The 26,318-nt window shown below is 42.4% G+C and overlaps 1 protein-coding gene across 4 annotated transcripts in view; it reads left to right on the plus strand.

Annotated features, from left to right (window-relative positions):
- Nucleotides 1-26,318, plus strand: part of TRAK2 (trafficking kinesin protein 2) — a 198,730-nt gene that overhangs the window by 4,944 nt on the left and 167,468 nt on the right. For 2 of the 4 annotated variants that reach the window (XM_033944577.1, XM_033944578.1), the window contains exons 2-3: nt 1,909-2,257; nt 9,283-9,477. In XM_033944577.1, coding sequence (XP_033800468.1) covers nt 2,221-2,257; nt 9,283-9,477 — 232 coding nt within the window. In that variant the 5' untranslated portion in view covers nt 1,909-2,220. The remainder of the gene's footprint in view (nt 1-1,908; nt 2,258-9,282; nt 9,478-26,318) is intronic. The other 2 variants (XM_033944579.1, XM_033944580.1) reach the window with 2 other exon arrangements.

Raw genomic sequence — 26,318 nt, forward strand, 5'->3', positions numbered from 1 at the left:
ACTCTCTGGTTGAAGAAGAACTTCTATACGTTTGTACGGAATCTATCCCTTTTTAACTTTAGAGAGTGCCCTCTCGTTCTTTCTACCTTGGAGAGGGTGAACAACCTGTCTCTATCTACTAAGTCTATTCCCTTCATTATCTTGAATGTTTCAATCATGTCCCCTCTCAGTCTCCTCTTTTCAAAGGAAAAGAGGTCCAATTTCTCCAATCTCTCACTGTATGGCAACTCCTCCAGCCCCTTAACCATTTTAGTCGCTCTTCTCTGGACCCTTTCGAGTAGTACCGTGTCCTTCTTCATGTATGGTGACCAGTTCTAGGCGCAGTATTCCAGGTGGGAGTGTAGCATGGCCCAGTACAGCGGCATGATATCCTTCTCCGATCTGGTTTTTTGGGGGGTTTTGGTTTTTTTTTAAATCAATGATCATTTGAGGTCTTTTCCCCTTTGTTTTATTAAATACATGTACATATATTGCTATATCATCCAATTTTTGTTGCTGCTTGCATCTGTTTGAATAATAGTAAAGTTGGATTGTGGCTTCTCAATGAATTTACCATGTTGCAAAAACTGTACAAGCATGTTTTGCACAAATACACTTATTGCATCATCTAAAGCCTAGGTTGTCTCCTTATGATTTCCGCACAGTAGTTCAGGCAGTGGTATTATCTAGACTTGACTATTGTAATGTCCTGTATCTTGGAATAGCTAAGACAAGATGCAGGGCATTGCAAGTTGTGCAGAATGCTGTAGCAAGATTGATAACAGGCGTATCTAAATATGATCACATCTCGCCCTATCTCCAACAATTGCACCAACTGCCTGTTGTTTTTATATCTCAATATAAAGCAATAATGATTTGCCATCGATTCTTGTATGGAATCATACTTGAATTGTTTAAAAGTAAGATGTCAAATTATTTACCATCTAGGTCTTTGCGTTCTGAGAATTCAGTGTTATTAAAAACAAATGCTAATCCAAAATATGCTGAGACCAGTAAAATGACCTTTTGCTGTTCGTGGGTCAAATTGTGGAACTCGCTTGTTGGTCAATTACAAAAATGTCATGACAAAGGTAATTTCAGAAAACTATTAAACACAAGTTATTTGTTAATGCATTTTTCTTTGAACTGATCTTTGTGGTTGTTCTTTTGATGGGCACTTCATGCGATTTTCTGATGATTATATGTTTTGTTTGATTTTATTTGTTTTATTTAATTATATATGTAACAATATGTAAACTGTTTAGGTTTAAACAGTATATAAATTTTTAAAATAAAAATAAATAAGTCTCTGAGAATAAATTTACAGGGTTGCCATGTGGTCTTTGGTCCACACTTTCATCTTTAATTATTTTTTGGAACTGAACTGACATGATAAGATGGTTGGTCAGACAGTCTTCCAGAATTTATTTGGAATTTAGAACCCAACTGTACCCTCTTAGACCTATTTGTTTATGTATAATTCCCTTTTTTTGCTAGCTTGTTGCTAGGGAGTCCATGTAAGGGTATTGATATTGTTTTTGTCCTTGGAGAAAACAAAGTTACTTAACATGTAGCAGGTGTTCTCTTAGGATAGCAGGATATATTTCCTCATATATCCCCCCCTTTTCTCCTTGGAGAGGAATTCTATTATCTAGAGACTCAACTAATGAGAGGTCCTGTATACCAGTGGCAGGTGAGAAGATGCAATAAAAGGCTCTCAAAAGTTTGAGAAAAGCTCTGTCAGATGCAAGTGTGTGTATATAATATATTCTGCTCTCCTCCGAGAATACCTACTACAGGTAAGTAATTTCATTTTTTTGTAGTATACTATTAATTTTATTGCTATATCAAGCATTGAATTTACCTAAAAGCAGCATATAACTAAATTGTGTTTGGTAGTGATGTTAATTTCATTGTATTTAATTTTAGGTGTTATCTAGTTAAAGAAGGACCAGCATGTGAACTTCTGTATCAATCAAGTTCAAGACCTAAAATCCAAGCCCCAAACATTTGACTCTGTTCAGGTGCACAATTCACCTTTTGCCAGCCTAGAGCTCCAAAATGTGAGTAAACTTTCAAAAGGGATCCACCTTAACTATTTGCTTTGGGCTATTTGCTTGGTGCTGTCTCCTCCAACCTGAAACCAAAGCCTTCGTACAAGAGTACCAAAGGAAGAAAGGACAGAACAAAACTGGATCATGGGATGCCATTTCCAGTTAAATAAAGTGTTAAAGTAACCTCATGAATATCAATCGGAGAGACTTGCAGACAATCAGTGGTAAGTCAAGGAAGTACTACTTAGTATAATGATACTTCATAAAGATAGTAATTTAGTCAGTTGACAACAGTAGGATAAAGTAGCCCACAATCATGCTTCAGTGGTAAATATCAAACTAAACTAAACTAAACCTTGGGTTTATATACCGCACCATCTCCACGAATGCGGAGCTCGGCACGGTTTACAGGAAGAAAGATGAGAGAGGAACTACAGTGGAGAGATTAAAGAGTTCATGAAGAATTTTTATTTGGGCATGAGGTGTAAAAGTTAGAGCTATTCTTGGAGAATTATCAGAATATGAAGCCATCATAGGTGGGGGATTGACATATTCTGGAGCTCAGTAGAATAAATAACTAGATTCTGAACTTTCCTGCTTGTCTAATATACATGTATGGGAGTTCTTATGTGCTGCTATCAAACGGGACTACTTTTATTTCCTTTTTTCATTGCAGAGTCTAGCAGCTGTCTCCTGATCCATGGTATCTGTTTTTTATTCTGTTAATATCTCGTATGAGGGAAGTCATCATTCATCCTTCTTCATTTCATGAGAGCATGTGTAAGGCTCCATGGATCCTACTTTATACCATTGATTTACCTCAGTTGCCCCCTTCTGTAATACCCAGGGTGTCAGTCATAGCAGGCTTTTAAGAAAGATTTAGAGAAGAAAATCAGTAGTTAATGCCAATACTGCCTTAATTCTTTGTATCAACACTGGTGGCACCAATATTAGTTCGGGCTGTGGTGCAGCTAGTTCTTGAGTCGAAGTTCTGCCAAGAACTGTGGTGTCAACACTGATGTACAGAGATGCTTTGGCCTCTATACTAGCTGCCTCGATTCTCACGTGAAGTGAATGATCATGTCATTCCTTTTCTGATTAAATCTCACTGGCTCCCAATTAGCCATCATATTACTTTAAAAATTTTACTCTTAGTATAACCCTTTCCACTAATGAACCTCAATTCATTAATAAATTACTTATCCCTTATAGCACTTCGCGTTCTCTCCTGTCCACTAATCAAAAGCTCTTTGAAAGTTATCGGAACTCGACAACATGATATGTTTTCAGTGATGGTTCCGCAACTTTGGAACACTTTGCCTCAGCATGTAAGAGAGGAAAATGATTTGAGTCGTTTTAAAAGTAACTTAAAGAGTTTCCTTTTTAAAGATGCTTTTAATCTTTAAATTATGCTCAAATTTTATATTAGTTTTCTTCCAGGTTTCCACTCTTCCCTCCCTAATGTTCTTTCCATTTATGGTTCTCCTCTGTACTTTAAAGCATTGAATTGTAGTTCTGTTCCTTTTTACCTTGTGTATTGATTGGACTTTAAGTCTATTTGTCTAACCCATTATTTTAAATTTTAAATGATATGTCTAAATATATGCTTATATTTTTTATTAATGTTGTAACTTGCTTAGTAAAACTAAATAAGAGATTCATCAAACAAAAATAAAACTTGAATCGGAACAGAAAGCTGTTTGGAAGTATTTTATTGTGAGCTTAAGGTCTACTACTACTTCTTCCTCTGTACTGGACCTGTACTGGCCTTGCTGTTTTCTCACGTAAAGATGATGAGCCCAAGGTAAAAATGTTGAGTTTATTAAGCTTGGGAGTGAAAGTGTTTCCCTCTCTGGATAATTGATTGATCCTGAGTACAATTCAGGAAGGTGTCATTAGATCAATAAGTACAATTCCTAGCTTTTGGAGTCACTATAGTAGTAATCTCATCTTACTTGTCTGTAGGTCCTCTGCTAGGAACAACTCGATCAAAAGTATTTCTTCTACAGGAAAGAATCACCAACATGGTATCTGCTATGGGAGAAATTTTCAAGTCCACATCACAGGGCTCCTTTTACAAAGGTGCATTAGGGTCTTAACATGCGGAATAGCATGCGCTAGCCGCTACCGCCTTCTCTTGAGAAGGCAGTAGTTTTTCGGGTAGCGCACACTAATCCGGTGCGTGTGCTAAAAATGCTAGCACACTTTTGTAAAAGGAGCCCACAATTTTTTTGCTGTGTGTTATATGGATTTATTTTATTTAACTGCATCACTTTTACTTGTGAAGACTATTGGTCATTAAAAACTTTTACATCAAGATCATAGTTTCCACAGTTTTGTTTGTTTGTGTTTGGTTCTTCCTTTCTTTCTGTGGAACAATTTGGTGATTTCTTTGTTTTAGAAATTTCCAAATCAAATATGGCACACATTCAAAAAAGAAGTGATGTTGCTGGAGAAGATGAATGCCTAAGAAGGAAGCGCCATCAGGAGTCATAACAATTACCTCTAATTGTGTTGACATTACAGTAGTTCATTTCTCCCTTGCTAGTGGTGGTGAGTTGTGTGAGAACCACAGGATCACTGGAATGGTATCTAAACAGAAATGTAAGATAGTAAATTGGCACCCTGTATTATTAGGAGAAAGCAGACCAGAGGGATACAGCAATACAAACCAAATGTAGGACAAGAGCAGTGTAATAGGCCCAGATAGAACAAATAGATGAAGCCAAATATGAGAGAAAGCAGCTTTTATCGGACCTGACATGGCCTGTGTTTCAGCAAATGCTTGTGTTGGGGGTCAGTAGTGATAGGACAAATGCAAGCTTCCTGTTTGAGCTCAACAATAACTGTGTTGCAAGAATCAATAAACAGATACAAACACCTTCTTACTCAAGCTCACCTGTGGAATAAACAAATAGAGATTTATCCCAGGACAAGCAGGCAGCATATTCTCACACATGGGTGACCTCCAAGCTAAGCATAAAGGGATGGAGGGAGAATTGGCAATTTAAGAAAAAAGATTTTGCAAAACGGATTGGCCAAAATGGCCATCCCTTCTGGAGAAAGTATCCAGACAGTAATGAGAGGTGAATGTATGAAACGAGGACCAAGTGGCAGCCTTGCAGATTTCCTCAATTGGAGTTGATCTGAGGAAAGCTACAGATGCCGCCATAGCTTGAACTTATGGCCCGTGACTCGACCCTGCAGAGGAAGACCAGCCTGAGCATAGCAGAAAGAGATGCAAGCAGCCATCCAGTTGGAGATGGATCGCTTCGAAATAGGACGTCCCAACTTATTTGGATCAAAGGAGACGAAAAGTTGAGCAGTTGTTCTGTGAGGTTGAGTGCGTTGTAGATAGAAAGCCAAGGCATGTTTACAGTCCAAAGTATGAAGCGCCACTTCTCCAGGATGAGAATGAGACAAAAATTGGCAGAACAATAGATTGATTTAGATGAAATTCTGAAACAACTTTAGGTAAGAATTTTGGATGAGTATGGAGGACCACTTTGTCATGGTGGAAAACTGTGAAAGATGGGTCCGCAACCAAAGCTTGTAACTCACTGACTCGTCGAGCAGATGTGAGGGCAATCAGGAACACTGCTTTCCAAGTGAGATACTTGAGGTGAGCTTTATCAATTGGTTCAAATGGAGGTTTCATCAGTTGAGCTAAAACAACATTGAGATCCCAGACCACTGGAGGCGGTCTAAGTGGTGGATGAACATTAAAGAGACCTTTCATAAATCGGGAAACCATCAGATATGCAGAGAGAGGTTTCCCATCAAGAGGCTGATGAAAAGCAGCAATCGCACTGAGATGGACTCGAATAGATGTAGACTGAAGTCCAGATTGCGATAAGTGAAGTAAATAATCCAAAACAGAAGCCAAGGAGGTAGACTGTGGCTGTAATTGACGGAACATCAGGCAGAAAATCTAGTCCACTTCTGGCTGTAACACTGCCAAGTTGACGGCTTTCTGGAAGCTACCAAAATATCTTGTACAGACTGAGAGAACTGTAAAGAATCGTTTAGGTTGAAAGGAACCAAGCTGTTAAGTGCAGAGACTGCAGGCTGGGATGGAGTAATGTACCCTGACTCTGAGTAAACAGAGAGGGAAAAACTGGTAGAAGCAGAGGCTATCTGGTGCTGAGTTGAAGTAGAAGGGAGTACCATGGTTGTCTGGGCCACCGAGGAGCTATCAGAATCATGGTGGCATGTGCTGACTTGAGTTTGACAAGATTCCTGAGAATCAGCGGAAACGGAGGAAAGGCATAAAGAAACTGATCCCTCCAGTCCAGAAGAAAAGCATCTGCCTCGAGACCCTGGGGAGAGTATATCCGGGAGCAAAATTGAGGCAGCTTGTAGTTGAGGGGGGACGCAAAGAGATCTATCTTTCAGGAAGGTGTCATTAGATCAATAAGCACAATTCCTAGCATTTGGAGTCACTATAGTAGTAATCTCATCTTACTTGTCCGTAGGTCCTCTGCTAGGAACAACTTGATCAAAAGTATTTATTCTACAGGAAAGAATCACCAACATGGTATCTGCTATGGGAGAAATTTTCAAGTCCACATCACAGGGCTCCTTTTACAAAGGTGCGTTAGGGTCTTAACACGCGGAATAGCATGCGCTAGCCGCTACCGCCTTCTCTTGAGAAGGCAGTAGTTTTTCGGGTAGCGCACACTAATCCGGTGCATGCGCTAAAAATGCTAGCACACCTAGCTGGGTCCCCCAGCGAGCAAAAACTTGATGAAGTATTGGAGAATTGATTGTCCATTCGTGAGGTTGTAGAAGGCGACTCAATTTGTCCGCCAGACAGTTGTGTTGACCTTGAATGTAGACAGCTCTGAGAAAGATGTTGCGATGAATCGCCCAAGTCCATATCCTCAGAGCCTCCTGACACAGGGAATGAGAACCCGTTCCTCCCTGTTTGTTGACATAATACATGGCCACCTGGTTGTCCGTCTGCACGAGAACCACAGTGTCGTGAAGAAGGTGTTGAAAAGTTTTGAGAGCATTGAAAATCGCTCTGAGTTCCAACAGATTGATATGACAACGACGGTCCTATGAAGTCCACAGACCCTGTGTACGAAGGCCGTCGATATGGGCTCCCCAAGCGTAAGTGGAGGAGTCCATGGTGAGTACTTTCTTTTTGATTTATAATTTTTATTCATTTTCAAATTTTACATAAAGTGTACAAAATATTGAAATACAATTAATGAATACACAATATCACTTTTATATCTAATACATAATATTCTAAATATATTTTTATCCCCTCTCCCTCCCCCCACCCTTCTAGTACTTTCCAATCATACATTACATATTGTATATCATATTATGTAAAAATTATTTTCACTACCCTCCCCTTCATGTGTGTCACAAAGAAGATATTGAAAAGAAGAAAAGAAGAAGAGAAATCCTACTATTTATTCATTACAATATTTTGTCAATGGCCCCCATATTTTTATAAATTTAGTATATGTCCCTCTTTGTATTGCTATTGCTCTTTCCATTTTGAATATATGACATATTGTATTCCACCAAAATGTATAATTTAGGTTACTATAATTCTTCCAATTGTTGGTTATATGCTGAATGGCAACCCCTGTCATGACTAATAAAAGCTTGTTATTTTCTGGTGAAATTTGACTTTTTTTTCTCATCATCATTCCAAATAACACTGTATCATATGATATTGCTATATGATTTTCCATCAATTTATTAATTTGTGGCCAAATTGCATTCCAAAAACTTTTAATGTAGGGACAATGATACAGTAAATGATCAAACGTCCCAGGTTCCAGATTACAGTGCCAGCATCTATTAGACCTGGAACTATCTAATTTTTGCAAACGTGTAGGGGTCCAAAAAGCTCTATGTAATAAAAAGAACCAAGTTTGTCTCATAGATGCTGACACTGTACATCTCATTCTCCAATGGTGAGTACTTTCTGATGAGGCAGAGTGTGGAACAGCAAACCTCTGGAAAGATTTGAAGAGAGCATCAGTGGAGAGACTGCTTGAACAAAGGAGTTACTGTAATCTGTTGGAAAGGCGGGTCTATCGCCTGTTGCCACTGGGATGCCAGGGTCCACTGAGGAATATAAAGGTGAAGTCTGGCAAAAGGAGTCACGTGAACTGTAGAAGCCATGTGGCCGAGTAGAATCATCATCTGCCTTGCAGAAACAGATGGAAGATGATATGCCTGATGACAAAGGCGAATGAGGGTATCTTGACGTGATGGAGGTAGAAACGCTCTGAGGCGGACAGTATCCAGGGTGGCCCCAATGAATTGGAGAGATTGAGATGGGGTCAACTGGGATTTTGGAAAGTTGATTTCGAACCCCAGACTTTGGAGGAATAGAATAGTCTGTTGGGTCGCTGCAATAACCCCTTGTTGAGAGGGGGCTTTGATTAGCCAGTTGTCGAGGTATGGAAAAACTTGAAGACCTTGAGTGCGGAGAGCTGCAGCCACGACCATCAGACATTTTGTGAAGACTCGGGGGGAAGAGGCGAGTCCGAAAGGAAGGACTCTGTACTGGATGTGAAGATCTTCCACTTGGAATCTGAGATATTTTCGAGAGGCTGGATGAATGGGGATATGAGTATAAGCCTCTTTGAGATCCAACGAGCATATCCAATCTCTCTGATCCATCAGGGAATACAAGGTTGGCAAAGAGAGCATCTGAAACTTCTCTTTGACCAGGAATTTGTTGAGAGCTCTGAGGTCTAGAATGGGTCGCAGATCCCCCGTCTTCTTTGGAACTTGAAAGTAACGGGAGTAGAACCCCAAGTTCTGCTGAGAAAGAGGAATCTCCTCGACAGCTCGAAGGCGAAGAAGAGCCTGAGCTTCCTGAAGAAGAAGAGGAAGTTGCGACCGATTGGAAAGACACTCTCTTGGAGGGTGATCTGGAGGTACCTGAAGCAAGTCTTCAGCCCTGCAGGCCTACAGCAGCTCTACAAAAGGGCTGCCTGCACTGGGCCTTTCCCTCCAACCTGGAGCCCCTTCTGAAAACAGGAAGTTGGGTGCAGGGAAGGGTAAGGAAATGAGAGGTGAACAGTTCTGTTGGGTCTTGGGGGTTTGAGAAAGAGGGAAAGCAGCCATGTTGGTTCTGAGAGGGGGAGGGAGGAGAGGAAAGATGAGATTCTGGATTGAGCTCATGATGAGAATCATTGGCCAATTAACTAATTTATTGTGCACTGTATGTGCTTTTCCGTTTTTATGGATCTGGCTTTTTTTTTTTCTGCAGCTGTGTGCTCCAGTGAAGATGTTCCCGAGGTTGAGCTTGTGAGCCTTCTGGAAGATCAGTTACCCCAATATAAGCTGCGTGTGGATTCCCTGTATCTTTATGATGACCAAGACTGGATTGAGTCCCCTGCATCACAGAAAAATGCAGCTACCTCACTTTCCCCAATACTTGCTGAAGAGACTTTTCGTTACATGAGTGAGTATTTTTGGTGTAAATATGCTGTTGCAATTTTGTGGGTCATTAATAGTTTTGTAAGTTCTCTGTCAACAAGTACTGTAGCTGGGTGGTGTTATCTGACAGCACTGACACAGATGGTGCTCTCAGAGCTCAGGGTAAACCTGAAAGCATACATGGAGGACTTCTCATTTACCTCACAAATTTCTTCAGTTTATTTTTGTCCATGTTATCCCCCTGGAAGCACTACTGCATTCTGGTTCATCTGCTGATCACCATGGATGGTTTATTTGTTGTTGTTTTTTTTTAACCTTTATCATCCTTTGCATTTTGTTTTCCTCCAAGTTCATCCCATGATCTATTCCCTTAACAAACTGATCCCAGCACTGACCTTGTGAACTGCCTTTTCATGCCAGAGGGCTTCAAGCAGTGCTTCTGTGAATGGAATATATCTGTTTAGGAAGTGCTATTAATGCTCAGGACTGGACCTCGATGTCCCAGCTGCCCTTACTGCACCAATGTGTTGTAAAGCAGTGTTCTTCAACCTTTTTACACCCGTGGACTGGCAGAAATAAAAGAAAAATTTGTGGACCGGCAAACTACTGGGACTAAAATTTAGAAACCCCGTTTACGCCCCATCTCCGCGAGCTCGGTCCCCGCAAACCATCTGATCCCATCTGCACAAGCCGCAATTATGATTTTATATTGAAAGTATTTTATTAAAGTATAAAAAGAAACAATATTCTGAACAATTGTGATTTTATAAATACAAATATACAGAGCACGGACCAACAAAACCCCTGTCTCCCCTCCCCTTCACATATATCATTACATTACATTAGGGATTTCTATTCCGCCATTATCTTGCAGTTCAAGGCAGGTTACAAAAGAATTATCCAAGATGTATTACAACAAGAACTTACAAGAAAAAAAAAAAAATTGGTCATTTTCAAAAAGAGTAAGAAATGGGTAAGGTTATTTGTTTGGGGTAGTTGGCTTTAGTGAGAGGTGGAGTTTTAGACTTGCGGTATTATTTCTTTTTTCAGAGTTTTCTTGAAGAGTATGGTCTTTATTTCTTTTCTAAAAGTCTTGTAGTCGAGGGATGCCGTCAGTAGATTGGCGATTTGGTTGTCTAGTTTGGCTGCTTGAGTGGCCAGGAGGCCATTATATAGTTTTTTCCGTTTGACCTCCTTAATTGGGGTAAGAGAATGGGGTGTGAGTTGTCTGGTTGTGGTGTTGTGGATGAGGCGGTTATTCAGGTAGTTTGGACTGTCTCTGTATAAAGTCTTAAACAGTAGGCAGTAGAATTTAAATTGTATTCTTGCTGGGATCGGAAGCCAGTGCGATTGGAGATATGCTTCTGTAATGTGATCATGTTTCTTTAATGAGTATGAGTCTTAGTGCTGTGTTTTGGATAGTTTGTAGTTGTTTTGTTATGGTTGTAGGGCATGGGAGATAGAGGATATTACAGTAGTCAAGTAGGCCTCAGTCCTTAATACTAGGCCTACTTGACTACTGTAATATCCTCTACCTCCCATGCCCTACAACCATAACAAAACAACTACAAACTATCCAAAACACAGCACTAAGACTCATCTACTCATTAAAGAAACATGATCACATTATATCTCCAATCGTACTGGCTTCCGATCCCAGCAAGAATACAATTTAAATTCTACTGCTGGAAAAGTGGGCCGAAAAATGGCAAATGAGCTTCAACATAGGGAAATGCAAGGTCATGCACGTGGGGAAAAAGAACCCGATGTTCACATACAGAATGGGGGGAACACCGCTAGGGGTCAGTAACCTGGAGAGAGACCTGGGAGTGATGGTAGACGCAACACTGAAGGCATCGGCGCAGTGCGCTACAGCCTCAAGGAAAGCTAACAGAATGTTGGGTATCATTAAGAAGGGTATTACGACCAGGACGAAGGAAGTCATCATGCCGCTGTATCGTGCAATGGTGCGGCCGCATCTGGGAGTACTGTGTCCAGTACTGGTCGCCGTACCTCAAGAAGGACATGGCAGTACTTGAGGGAGTACAGAGAAGAGCAACTAAACTGATAAAGGGAATGGAAAATCTCCCATATACCGACAGGTTGAAGCAGTTGGGACTTTTCTCACTGGAAAAGCGGAGACTTAGAGGAGACATGATAGAAACCTTCAAGATCCTGAAGGGCATAGAAAAAGTAGACAGGGACAGATTTTTCAAATTAAGGACCACCACAAGTACAAGGGGGCACTCGGAGAAATTGAAAGGGGACAGGTTTAGAACAAACGCTAGGAAGTTCTTTTTCACTCAGAGGGTGGTGGATACATGGAACGTGCTTCCAGAGGCTGTTGTAGACAAGAAAACATTAAATGGTTTCAAAGAAAGTTTGGATAGATTCCTAGAAGAAAAAGGGATTGAAGGGTATAGATAGGTATAGACCACTACTCAGGCGATGGGCCTGATGGGCCGCCGCGGGAGCGGACCGCTGGGCAGGATGGACCTATGGTCTGCCTCAGCGGAGGCAACTTCTTATGTTCTTATGTTCTTAATATCCCCTCTACTATCAAGAAAACTGAACAAGCCAAGTTATTATAGAATGCTACATAGAAATATCATGCTAACAGAATACTGCAGTCCCCAGTTATGTCTCTAGCAGGATATATATTTCAAATCTGATATATTCTAATGACAAAATAGAATAAATTATTTTTTTCTACCCTTTTGTTGTCTCTGGTTTCTGCTTTCATCTTCTTTTCACTCTTTTCCTTCCAGCATCTGCCCGTTCCATCCAATGTCTGCCCTCTCCCCCTTCCATATGTATCTGACTTCTTTCTATGCCCCTCTTCCCTGTCCATCCAGCCTGTTCCTCCTCTCTCTTATTTACATCATTCATTCCAGCTTCACTGCCTTCTTCATTTTTATCTCTCCTACACCAGATCTAGCATCTTTATCCCTCTCTCATTTTCTCTGCTGACCCCCTTTCCAGCATCAATGTCTCTCTACTTTCTCATTCCTCTCTCTCCCCTTTCCCTCATCTGATCTCTCCATTCCACCCTGACCCCCTTCCCCTCCTGTAATCTCCCTGCCAGCTGTTTCCTTCCTTTTTTCTTTCTCTCTTCCCTCCTTCCTTTTTTTCCTTCTCCCTCTATCCAACATTAACTCTCTTCCCATCCCTTTCCCTCCTCCCCTCCCAGCAGCATCTCTCCTTCTAACTCTCTCCAAGTCCAGTAACAGCTCTCCCTTTATCCAGCAGCTTCCCTGCTTCCTACAGTGGCTGTCTCCCCTTCCAGCAGCTCTCAGTACTTGCCTGCAGGAAGTTGCTGGTAAATCACTGCCCTGGCAAATAGGAGAGCTGGTGGGAGGGGAGACAGCCACTATGAAGGCTCCCCAGGATCTTGCTCACACACGCTGACCATCTCCCTCCACGTGCACCTGAATCTGCAGCTCTCTCCTTTCTAATCGCAACTTCCCCGCGGCCCTCTTCAGCAACTCGGCAGGGGCGGTGATCAAGACAGGCTGCCGACGTCGGGACCTTTACTCTCTGAGTCCCGCCTATTTTGTTTCAACTTCCTGTTTCCGAACAGGCGAGACTCAGAGAGGGAAGGCCCCAACGTCGGCAACCTGTCTTGATCGCCTGAGGCTGGGAGGAACATTAGTCAGAAGGAACTGCAGTCGGCAGGAAATTTAACTGCCGACTTCGCCGGCCCTGCGCAGACCGGCAGAAATTTTCTGCGGACCGACACCGGCGGTTGAAGAACTGTGTTGTAAAGGACACAGAAGTACAGATGATTCAAAATGAAGGACCTGGAGTCTTCTGAAGGTGTGTGTCTCTGGTAGAGTTGCTGCCTCTGCACGCAAAGGTAGTGAGATAAAATCCCAATGCTGCTCCTTGTGACCCTAGGCAAGTCACTTAATCCTCCAGTGCCCACAGCTTTGAATTTCAGCTTTGAAATCCCAAAGCCACAAAGTCTCCACAAGTCCCCATTCCCTTCCCTTAATATATTTAAAGAAATTACAAGGAAGATAAAGTGTCCCAAGGAGTTATGATCCCAAGCTGGTCCTATGTAAGGAGAATAGAGATGCCACAGTACTCTTGGGCATGGTCTGCCTTAAAGGCTGAGAAATAGGCATGTTAAAAACATTCCTTCAAAGGATGACACTTTATTTTTTTTTTTTTTTAATTTTTATTTATAAAATTTTCATTCTTACAATATATGAATAGCATAATATTTAGTTTATAATAATTATAGTTGTATGTACAATATCATATCATATATATTGAATCCCTTTCCCCTGTTATTTGTTTTTTCATTTTTCCTCATATTAATTTCTATATTTCCCTCCCTAACCCTATATTATTATTATCAATGTGTTAAAAAGAGATCATGAAACTTCACAAATTTTAGCACGGGGTCCTTGGCATAGGATCTGTTGTTGATACAGAAATTTTATCAGTCTATGGAGTAGCCCAGTGGTTAAGGCAGTGAGTTGAGATCCTGGCGGACTGGGTTTCATTCTGGACAGGTTAATTAACCCTCCGTTGTCCCAGGTATAATAAGAACAGAACAGATTTTGAGTCCATTTTGAACAGAGAAAGTGCCTCCATATAACAAATATGTACTGCTTTGGTTATACCACAGAAAAGCAATATGTCAAATCCACAGCTGCTGATTCAGTATTCTTTACTGGCGTGACCAGTTGTCTTTGATATCAAAATAGTTCAGAGATTTAAAATGACACATGGCTATTCCCTACTAGTCAAAATACTCAGTGGATTTTTACAATTTAATTGTCAAATGTTGTTGCTGCTACTGCTGACATAAAGCCACTTGTGTCTAAGCCGTTGAGCTTTCAACAGGGGTTTGTTTGTTTTTTTAGTTCAGTCTTTATTAAGTTTTAACATCTTACAGAAAATGCAACACACAAGTACTACAAACATGTGTAAACATACCTTAGAAATTCTTAATGAGAAACATGTCATTATCTACCCATCCCTCCCTCCCTCCCTAACCCAAACCCCCACCCCTACCCTCTCAAATGTCTGGTAGGTCAATCATTCCATTTCACACAACAGTTTAAGAACAATAGAAAAATCAGATAACTGTCAGAGCTCTTTCTGGTTTTGATTTCAAAACACAAAATATTTTTAGTATTAGTTATCCAAAACTGTTCCAGGTGGCATCTGAGATTTTTGTGTTAATACTGAGGAATCTATAGTATGGTAGCCCTGTAATTCAGAACTCAATTTGCATTGCTTTATTCTTAGGGCCTGTTTTACAAAGCCGTGCTAGTGGCTGCCGCGCAGCAACAGCCCTGAAGCCCTTTAAATCTCTATGGGCTTCGGGGCCGTTACCGCGGCTTTGTAAAACAGGCTCTTAGTCTCTATGTGCAGTTTTTTGTGTTTAAGTGTATAATATGTTTAATCCCTGGATCATATGTCCAACTGGGAAAGTATGCATGTGTTCGCCACTGTGAGACTCCATCAGTTGCAAGGGCTGTCAATGTCTTATTAACAAATGATTTGCCACATAGGCTGGCAGAAGGATGCATGCTGTTTCTGTTTTGTTTTGTTTTTCTCCACTGTTTATTTTGAGAAGGAGCAAGTTCTGATCATGACTTTAACCATTTGCATGGCTTGGAGGAGGGCCTTCATATAGGGTGGGAGTTAGATATCATTAAGCAGGGCATAGGAGGGAGTATGTTGACATAGGGAAAAAGTGCTGATGTTGGGTATGGGTAGCGTGATGAATTTCACTGGATGTTAGCTCATAAGTGATTTTACAGGTAAATGTTTTCATAATCAAATTTGCTCCATTTATGAAGAAATATATGAAGTGATGTCTGTGGGGAAATGTAATTTAAATTATGATTTATATTACCTTGAGTTAAAGAAGTCGTAAGAACATAAGAATTTCCATACTGTGACAAACCAAAGGTCCATCATGCCAGCATCCTGTTTTCCAAAGTGGCCAACCCAGATCCCAAATAGTAAAACAGATTTTATTCTGCTTCTTCCTAGGGAATAAGCCGTGGATTTCCCCAAGCCATCTCAATGGTCTATAGACTTCTCTTTTAGGAAATTATTATATATTTCTTTAGTTTTCTATACCTTTCTCCCAGGGGAGCTCAGAACAGTTTACATGGATTTATTCAAGTACTTGAGCATTTTCCCCTGTCTGTCCTGGTGGGCTCACAATCTATCTAATGTACCTGGGGCAATGGAGGGATTAAGCGACTTGCCCAGGGTCACAAGGAGCAGCGTGAGTTTGAACCCACAACCTCAGGGTGCTGAGGCGCTTTAACCACTTGCACCACACTTTAAACCCTGCTAAGCTGATTTCACCACATTCTCTGGCAATTCCAGAGTTAATTGCACATTGTGTGAAGAAATATTTTTTTCCAGTTGTTTTAAATCTACTACTTAGTAACTTCATCACATGTCCCCTAAACCTAGTATTTTTGAAAGAGTAAACAAGCAATTCACAATCTACTCTTTCCACTCCACTTGGTATTTTACAGACCTCTTATCATATCACCCTGATCAGTCTCCTCTCCAAGCTGAAGAACCCAAGCCACTTTAGCCTTCCCTCTATAGGGAAGTCCCATCCCTTTTATCATTTTTGTCATCCTTCTCTGCATCTTTTTTGAGATACAGCGACCAAAATTGCACACAGTGTTTTAGATGTGACTGTGCCATAGAGTGATACAAGGGCATTATAACATTTTCATCTTTATTTTCCATTCCTTTCTTAGCTGCCACCGCTGAACTTTGAGCTAAGGGTTTTAATGTATCCTCAACAATGACACCTAGATCCTTTTCCTGGGTAGTGACTTTTAACGTAGCTATAGTTAGTACAGGTTCCTCTTTCCTACATGCATTACTTTGCACTTGCTCACATTAAACGTCATCTGCCATTTGGATGTCCATCTCCCTGTCTCAGAGATGAGAGCAGTGAGGTAGAGAAGCTGGAGAAAGAAAAGTTTGAGAAGAAGACAAGATCCAGGCAGTGGCCATACCAGTGAGTGGGGGTAGTGGAGCTCAGCTGGAGGTTGAATGAGGAGGTTAAGGCAAGAAACTTAGAGGCATAAGGGTTGGAGTGATCATCAATGCGAATGTTAAAATCCCCATGAAAGGGAGTGAGAAGATGAATCAAGGAAACCCGAAAGCCAGGAGTCAAATTCAGTGAGAAAGGAGGAAGGGGATTTGTTGGGGGGACAATAAATGACCGTTATTTGGAGAGGTAGAAGAGTGAATAGGCAAAGGGAGTGGATTTTAAATGAGGTGACTGAGGTGGGAGAAGAATTTTTGGAATCTACATGAAGGAGAGAGAACCTCTGCCTCAACCAGTAAGGTGTGCTGTATGGGAGAAATGGTGGCCACCATAGGAGAGGACAGCAGCTGCAGTGGAGTCCTCAGGGCAAATCCATGTCTCGGTTAGAGCAAGCAGGTGAAGGGACTGGGAGATAAAGAGGTCATGAATGTAGAGCAGTTTGTTGGAGGCAGAGTGAGCATTTCACAGGGCACATAAAAAATGGAGAGAGGAAGACTGAAGGAGAGGAAAAGGTATAAGGTTAGAGCAGTTTCACATGTGGTGAAGCAGATGATGTGGGGCAGAATAGGCAGAGCTGGGGGGCTGGAATAGGGCGGGGCCACTTTTTTTTTTTTTTGGTAAAAAAGGAAATCTAGTAACCCTACTCAAAAGCTGCAAACCAACTGGATTTTCAGGATATTCATAATGAATATATATAAGAATTGCCTGCCCACTGCCTCCATGCATGAGAGACTTACATATAATGTTCATTAAGGATATCATTTTTTTTTTAACCCTGATCTAACTGATAAGTCAGCCTGTTAAGTAGTTCTTAAGACCATTCCATTTAAGGAGGCCCAGTTCAATCTGAGAGCTTTCTCACATGAGGTAAGATTTGGTTCCACTATGTTTGCTGAGGTTAAACTGTGGTTCTCCAAGGACAAACAGGAAATGCCATTCTCTCATGTGGGTGACATCATCGACAGAGCCCTAGTACAGATGCTTAAGCTTTCTAGAAACCTTTAGCCGGCCAGACCGCACATATGCATGTGCCTACCAGCACACCCAGCTCATGCAAGATTTTCAGTTTCTTCTCATCTGCAAAGTGGAGGTGTCTCGCACAGTCTCTAGCATGTTTTTTTTGCTGGCTTTCCTGCCCTTTTTTTTTTTTTTAGTGTGTTCCTTTTTTCTTATTTTTGTTGTTTTCCCCCCTTGTTTTCTTAAATGTTTATTGGCCCTTTTACGTTTTCTTCTTCTTTTTTTTTTTTTTGCAGTTTGTAGCCTATGCCTGAGCTCCTGCCTGAGGATGTAGTTTAAACATTTTAATTGAGCCATTTGATTTTACTGCAGCTATTTTTCCCATTGTATCTCAGAAACCTTCCAGTGGGTTTTAGCAGTGCACAGACTGCTAGGACCATGTCTAAAACTGATCCTCACTATGTGTACTTAACATGCTTCTTACCTAAATGCAAGTCCTCTTGCTGTTCTCTTTATGCTCAAATATAGAAGAGAACTCAGAAAAGTCAGGAGGTCCTGTGTGATAAACCTTTTAACATGCCGAAGTCTGGTTCATCCGTGTCACATTGATCCTTATGACTTCAAGAGAGAGACCAATAACTGGAGACATATTGACATCGAGGTCATCTCCCCTTTCCTTGACATAAAGCATAATTGGAGTTCAGTCAGATAGAGAGCATTGTCGGACCTGACATTGAGGACTTGCAAGGATTCCGCATTGTTCTTGTTGGCACCAAGGGACCTTGATATGCATCAAGCCAAGACAATGAAGCATCAGCATTGATACTTCTCAAAGCACGGTGCCAGGAGCTTGATCTGTTTCTGTCATTTTCTGAGCCCTGCACTGGTCTTATTCCCCAACTATTGGAATTGCCATTGAAGCCCCACTAGAGCCCATCCAGATCTGTATACTGGTAAGTTTAAAGACTTATGCTGGTGATAATGTCCCTGGAAGTCTGTGTTAGCCTCCATTTTGGGGAGCACAATCCAAATCTCTGGACTGGTCTGACAGGACTCAAGGAAAGAAAATGAGCAAGTAAATAAGATTGCTGTATCCTAACTACAGAGTTAAGTACACTGCAGCTAAAGAAAAAGGAAAACAACAATTTTTGAAAAGATTTTTATCTGCTTATCAGCAGATGTCTGCTGCTTCTTAATGTCTGCTGCTTCTGCATTCTTGCTGACCAAACAAAAACCTTGAGGCATGCTACTAGGTCAAATGAACTATCATAAATGCTCAGAATATTGCCCCCCACACCTGTGACTTGTACTTCTACTTGTCTTAAGAAAATGGCAGTTCTCCTGTATTACCTCAATTTAATATTTTACTTTATTTTTAGTATTTATATACCACTTATAGCTAAGTGGTGTACATTCAGGTACTCAAGCATTTTTCCCTATCTGTCCTGGCAGGCTTACACTCTATCTAATGTACCTGGGGCAATGGGGGGGGATTAAATGACTTGCCCAGGGTCACAAAGAGCAGCATGAGATTTGAACCCACAACCTCAGGGTGCTAAGACTGTAACTCTAACCACTGTGTCACACTCCTTCATTGTCTGTATTTTAGTTTAAACTGAGACATATGTTGTTTTATTGTTAACTTATCATTTTTATAACATTTTGCATTCCACAGCATGTATTTTTATAGTGTAATTTCAAATTTGATTGCCAGTCATAGCTAAATGTGAAGGCTATGCAAATATTGCAACTTGTCTTATAATTGCTTAGATTTGCTGATTAGACATTCTTGATGATTGCTGCCTCCAGTGTTGGTGAAACCTTTTTTCATGTCTCCTGGTAATTATGTATTCTGTAAGGTGTGGTCATACCTTGCGTTGAATGTTATTAACCTTAGACTCAGATGGAAAAATTGTTTTTGGTGTTTGGACTCCTTATTAAAAATGTTTGCGAACAGTCTTTGTAACCAAACAGGAGCTCTGCACTCACATCAAACAGGCTTTCGACAACATCATTCAACTGAACACTCTCTTAATAAGCCTGGCATCCTCTGTTCTTTACTTTTTGGATCATCATCAATCTGTTCTCCTCATATCCTTAGATTTATCATCAGCCTTTGACACTATAGATCATCATCTCCTTCTAAGTAGACTCAGATCCTTAGGAATAAGTTATAACGTCTTTCAATGGTTTCAGTCATATTTTTCGGAACGCTCATCAAAAGTAATATTCAATATCTCATCTTCCAATACAATCTCAACAAGTTTCGGGATTCCTCAAGGCTCAATTTTATCACCCTTATTGTTTAACGTATTTTTGGCTTTTCTGTTAACTCTTAATCAATCAATTGGATTTACACCATTTGCATATGCTGATGATGTTCAACTTTTGTATCACCTAGATTCAAGCTCAACCGAAGAAATCTTATCAGTCAATGAGAAACTATTGAAAATTTACAATTGGTTACACGATAACCAAACTAGCTCTTAATGCATCTAAAACAGAGGTCATGCTATTTCCATGTAGGGAGGGACATAAACTAGGATCTTGCATAAACATAAACAAAACAATAATAAAGGAAGTTGTAAAGGTTAAGATACTAGGGGTCATTTTGGACTAGAAATTGAATTATCACGAGCAAATAAAGTTCACTGATTAGAAGCTGTGTTTATAGGTACGGATGATTAGATAATTATCCTCATTCACAGGACACAGGTCCTCAGTCCAGAATTCCCGAGTTGTCCGGGGATTATTTGTCAGCTAATGATAAGGATGATCAGGATGACCTAACAATACTATTGCTTACACAGGCAAATACTACCACTGCAGGGGATGTAGCGGTGCTCAAAGATCCAGATCTGGGAGAGACTTCAGGTCTGAGTGAGGACCCCCACAGTGCGTAGATTCTTTAACCCTTTCAGGACCATAAGGATCGTAGGCCAATTTTTGTGGTTTTGACGACATTTTTATGGTAAAAAGGGCTTGCAGATGCCAAAAAAATTGATTTTTTTTGTGAAATATCATTATTTTTATTTAAAAAAATCACACTTCTGGCTTATGGACAGTGTGGCAAGTGAATCTTCTCGTCAATCTAGCAACGATGCTAATGAATGAATGTCGGAACCAGTTTGTTTACATAAAGGCAGTATCATATGGAATCCGTACATATCAAATTTAGAACTGTAGACTATCCCAATCAAAATTTATAGGATTTTAAAGTTATGGGACAAATATGTCCCTTGGTCCTGAAAGGGTTAAGCCCTCAACTTTGGTCAGTCTAATTTCCGAATCCCTCCAGGAGTTAAAATTGGAAGTTGAGCAGTGAGCAACGATGGAATGCTCCCTTATGAGCAGCATGACGCTGCAGTCTTTGAACTTTCCTGATCATCTAGACATAGAGAAAATGCTCATGGATCACTGGGAGGCACCAGAGGGTCCTCTGAGAGTCGTTAGAGCCATGTCCAAACTACCCAATGGCAGACACATTTGATTAGCATTTTGCATCCCCAAAAGTGGATTTCCCAGGTTACCAAGTGCACTTCTCTCCTTAGTGATGGCGGGGTTGTGCTGAAGGATACCTACGACCATAGGATTGATTTTGTCCTCAAATGGCTCTTTGAGTGCAGCTTCTGGGCTTCAGACATTCCTGTCAGTATTATGGATGCTCCTCAGATCAGAGATCCTATCAGTCATCCAAATAGTGGTTTGGTGGATCCCAATGTCCGCAGTCTACGAAGAGCTGCACTGCATCTACCCCTAAGAAGCACTTCTGACGCCAGGCCTTCGGTTGTTCCTTTACAGATTGGGGGATGGCTTTTGGCCTTCCTGGAAGAATGGATGGCTATTACCTCTGATTGCTGGGTCCTGGATATTCTACAGGACAGCTAGTCCCTGAATTTAGTTGACGGATGATGCTGGGAGTACCCAAAGAAGCGGGATTGTACTTTACTCTTCTGTCCATCAGTCATATTCTTGTATAGATTTTATTTTGCTTGATACTGGAGATATTGGACATTGAGCTGATCACTTGGTCAGATTATGCCCCAGTCTGAGTAGAGTCATTGGATGGGCTTTGCTCCCTGGGCCAACTATTTTGGAGGCTCAATGATGATTTACTGGATGATCCTGATACAGTGCAACAAAAACAGCACTGATGTTCCTGGAGTTACTCCAGAGGGTTTGTAGGAAGGTTCGAAAGCCATGATGGGGGTCATTTGATAGTTATTGCATCCCATATTAAAAAATATAAGCAGGAAGAGTTAAAATTGCTGTACTGGTTGGTCAATACCCTTGAGGGAGTGCATAAATGCTATCATAGTAGGAGAGATATCTAGTAGAGAATGACACGGTGAAAAAATTGGTCCCCGTCACCGCCCCGTCCCCGTCTCACCATCCTCTGCACCGCCCCGTCACCGCCATTCCCTTCACCGCCCCGTCACCGCCACTGCCACCCCATTCACCGCCCCGTCACCGCCACTGCAACCCCATTCACCGCCCCGTCACCGTCACCGCTGCATATATAAAAGCCTCAAACGGGTACGATTTTAAATACTTTTCTTTATTTACGTATAAAGGAAACATTCTTTAAAACTTTAAAACTTAGTTAAATATTAGTTAATAACTATACAAAAACAAACACGACATGTACTTTTAATGCTTACAATGTTAGCCTACATGGTAAGTAGACGCGGCCGCTGTACCTAATCGCGGCAAATCGTGTACCAAATCGTGTACCAAATCGTGTACCTAATCGCGGTCACTATGCTAATCGTGATTAGCATAGTGACCGCGGCTACGGCTGCAAGTCTCCCCTCCCCCCAGCGATCACGGCAGGAGGGCACCCAACCCCTCCTGTAGACCCCCCCCAACGGCCCTCCCGACAATCGCAGCAGAAGGGTACCCAACCCCTCCTGCCGGTCCTCCCAATGGCCTCCCCTAAGATCGCCGGCAGGAGGGTACCCAACCCCTCCTGCTGGACCCCCCCCCAACGAACCCTCCCACCCCGGAACCCCCTTAGTCTTACTTTCCAAGTTGGACCGGACGGCTCCTCACACGTATGGCCAGCAGGCTTGCCTCCGTCCAAATGAGGCGGGCCCGCCCCTACCCTGCCCAACCCACAGGATCCTAGGGCCTGATTGGTCTAGGCACCTAAAGCCACTCCCGCTATAGGAGGGGCCTTAGGTGCTTGGGCCAATCAGGCCCTAGGATCCTGTGGGTTAGGCAGGGGAGGGGAGGGGCGGGCCCGCCTCATTTGGACGGAGGCAGGCCTGCTGGCCAGACGAGCGAGGAGCTGTCCGGTCCAACTTGGAAAGTAAGACTAAGGGTGGTGTTTCGGGATGGCGGGGTTTGTTGGGGGAGGGTCCGGCAGGAGGGGTTGGGCACCCTCCTACCAGTGATCATAGGGGGGCTGTTGGGGAGCTGGCAGGAGGGGTTGGATATCCTCCTGCTGCGATCGTCGGGAGGGCCGTTGGGGGGGGGGGTTGGGGTAGGCAGGAGGGGATGGGTACCCTCCTGCCGCGATCGTTGGGGAGGGCTGGTTCTGTCGGCATGAAGGGCTGAGCACCTTCCTGCCGGCGATCGTCGGGGGGGGGGCGGGTTCTATTGGCAGGAAGGGTTGATCTGACAAATGAGGAGCCAGTATATTGGGGAGTGGAGTCAATGCGGCAACGTGCAGGTGAAACACAGGTAAATAGCGGTTCCTAGAAGGGGGGACATTGGCCTGCGGGGACAAATCTATTCACCGTTTTTGCGGGCGGTGAAAGGATTTGTCCCTGCGTCTGCGGCGATTTGCTAATGAGGTCACCATAACCCGCAGCCAAACCGCAGCCACGCAGCGGTTCGCTGCGGGGATCGCTCCCCGTGTCATTCTCTAATATGTAGTTTTAACTGGACTAGTTGTTTAGCCCGTTACATTAACGGGTGCTAGCAGCCCTTCTCCCTCATTTTTACCTCCTCTCTGTCCAGCAACACCTCTCCCCCTTTCCCTGCTCCCCCATATAGCAGTAGCCCTTCTCCTTTTTTCTCCCCCTGTCCAGCAGCACCCCTCCCATTCCCTCCTCCCCTGTCTAGCAGTAGCTCTTCTCCTTTATGTCCTGCTCCCCCCCCCTGTCCAGCAGTAGCCCCAGGAAAAGAGTGAGGATCACAGGACCAAAGCTTTTACTCCAATCCTCTTGATGTCTGACATCCAAGTAGGGGAAATCCACTCTCCCCACCTCCTTGCTCCTGCTGCACTTCCTCCTCGGCTATACACACGCACACACACACTTACATACAGCTCTCCGGCCCGTGTCGGGCAAAGCAAATCAGGGCAGTAGCAGGCTGCGAAGCAGCGTATTTAGAGTGCTGCGGCCCCTGCTGGAGTAAGGACGTTTGTTGGGACCGCAGGGTGGGAAGAGAAGAGGAGCGGCGGCAAGGAACTAAGGGAGCCAAAGGGAGGGTCGGATGGGAGGCTGAACAGGGGTTCGGGTGTGCCGGGGAGAGGAACGAAGACGCCGCCGATGACTAGATATAGAGAGAGCCGCTGCAGCGTCTCTGAAGTTGAAAAAAACTTCGGCCCTTCTCCGTGCTCGGCTGCGGCGGGCTACAGCTTCTGCGGCCTGCAGCCGCCGACAGCCGCGGTGGTGACATCCGTCTTGACTTTTTTTTTTTTTTAGTTGAAAGACGCGGCGGTGGCTCCTCTCATGATCCCCACCTGCGTCGGAAGTCCGACGCAGGCGGGGATCGTGAGAGTAGCCACCGCCGCGTCTTTCAAATAACCGGAAGCCGCGCAAGCGCACTTCCTATGTGTCGCTACAGCTCACGGAAAACCGGCGCACACATAGGAAGTGCGCATGCGCAGCTTACCATTTTCTTATATTAGATGATGACTGAAGGAGGGAGAGGTGGAGGACTTTTAGTACTGTCTGAAATTACTGTGCCAAACTTCTTTTGAGTTTAATAATAAGGCCAGTAGGTTATTGGCTCTTAGGTTAAAAATTCAAAGAGTAGATAATAATGTCGTACATATGCGAAAGACTGATGGTAGCTTGGTGTGGCAAGAGTATAGGATTCGTGAATGCTTTGTGGAAGTTTATAAGGGCCTTTATAGACCTGATACATCGGTGGCTGAGGGAGAGAGTAATCTGTATTTAGACACCATTATTTGTTTTATTTCTATTTGTTAATTTGTAAAATGGTGATTGTTATGTATCATATTTTTCAAATTTAAATTTACATCTACTGTCTTTATATTTTGCACAGTATTAGGGGACATGTGTCACTGTTTTTGTGGTGTTGCATTGTATGCAGAGTCTGGTTTCTTGGCGGTTCAGTTTGACTTTTGTCTACATATTTCTATTTTTAGTTTGTGATTATTCCATTTTGGGCGAGGGTGTATCTCTGTTCTGTGTGGATGAAAAGGACATATTTTTCTGTTGGCATTGATCTGGCTTGTTTAGTTTTACAATGTATGTGTTGGTGTTCTAGTGCTCACTGCAGTGTTTTAAGATGCTGCCTTTTCCCAGGTACACTCTTGTTGTGCGATATGTGGATTGTTACTAAAAATCATATTTTTCATTTAGATGAGGGGGGGGGTCAAAAAATGATGGGCCCTGGGTGTCACATATGCTAGGTATTCCACTGGATTCATGTTCTTTATACCGCACCTTTAGCCTGTATTAAGATTAATGCAAGTTATTCTAATACTTTTGAATTATTTTGTGGGATAAGACAAGTATGTCCCCTTTCCCCATCTTGTTCACTTTGGCTATTGAGCCTTTTGCTCAGACTGTACAAGAGCAAGCTTTAATCAGGGGTATTAGAGTTCATGAGCATGAATATAAGTTGAGCCTGTTCTGTTGATCTTCTTTTCACCTTGCCTCAGCAGAGGATTCTTTCCCAGTGGTTATGAGTAAATTGGAAAGGTTTGGGCATGTTTCAGGGTTTAAGATTAACATGAATAATCTGAGGTACTTAATGTGACCTATATCTGAGCACAAATTTGGTGCGATTGTGGGCCAAACTTCCTTTCCATTGGGTGTCATCCTCTATCTGATATTTGGGTGTTTAACTAGGGAGTCCCAGAACTAATCTTTATGATGTCAACTGTAGTTCACTTTTAGGAAAGATTAAGAGGAAGTTTGATAGCTGGAGTGTTTTTTTGTCTGCCTTGGGTGGGATGGATTGCTGTGGTCAAAATGATGATCTTGCCCCAGTTGCTGTATTTTTGACATAAAAGATACCAGATAGGGTCTTAATGTGCCTTCAACAGCTTATATGAAGATTTATATGGGAACACCATCCCCCTAGGATAGCACAATATATTCTGTATTGGGGTATGGCTGAAGGGAGGCTTGCAGTTCCCAATATTAAAAAAATTACCAGGCAGCTCAGTTGAGAGTTGCAAGCACAGGTGGTCAAGCACAGAAAAAGGTTTTAGATACACCTCTGATGCATTTGCTTTGGCTGCCTAGTAAAGGGTGTGGGGGGGTCTATATAGCATAGAGCAAGCTGTTCTTTTAACAACTTCACTATGTCTGGGCAGTGGATTGACTGCTTGAGGGGAAAAATACCCATGGTACACACGTCTACACTTTAGTGCTCAATTTGACCCTGGAAGGGAGTAGGATGTTTTTTGACAGTGAGAGAGGTGAGAATTAGTGTATGTAAGACAAGTGTGAGACTCCATGTGGAATAGGATGCTTGCTTTAGGAGAACTGCAAAAGATATGAATTGCCTTCTACGGATTTGTTCCTCTACTTTCAACTCATATACTGTTTGCAAAGTGCTGGGGTCTTGGGAGATTTCTCAAAAGGGAAATCTGCTTTTGAACAATTGTTTGCTCCAGCTATGCAAAAGGGGTCAACTTCTAAAATTTACTATTG

This window comes from Geotrypetes seraphini, chromosome 5 (assembly GCF_902459505.1).
Source record: "Geotrypetes seraphini chromosome 5, aGeoSer1.1, whole genome shotgun sequence".
NCBI classification, from domain to species: Eukaryota; Metazoa; Chordata; class Amphibia; order Gymnophiona; family Dermophiidae; genus Geotrypetes; species Geotrypetes seraphini.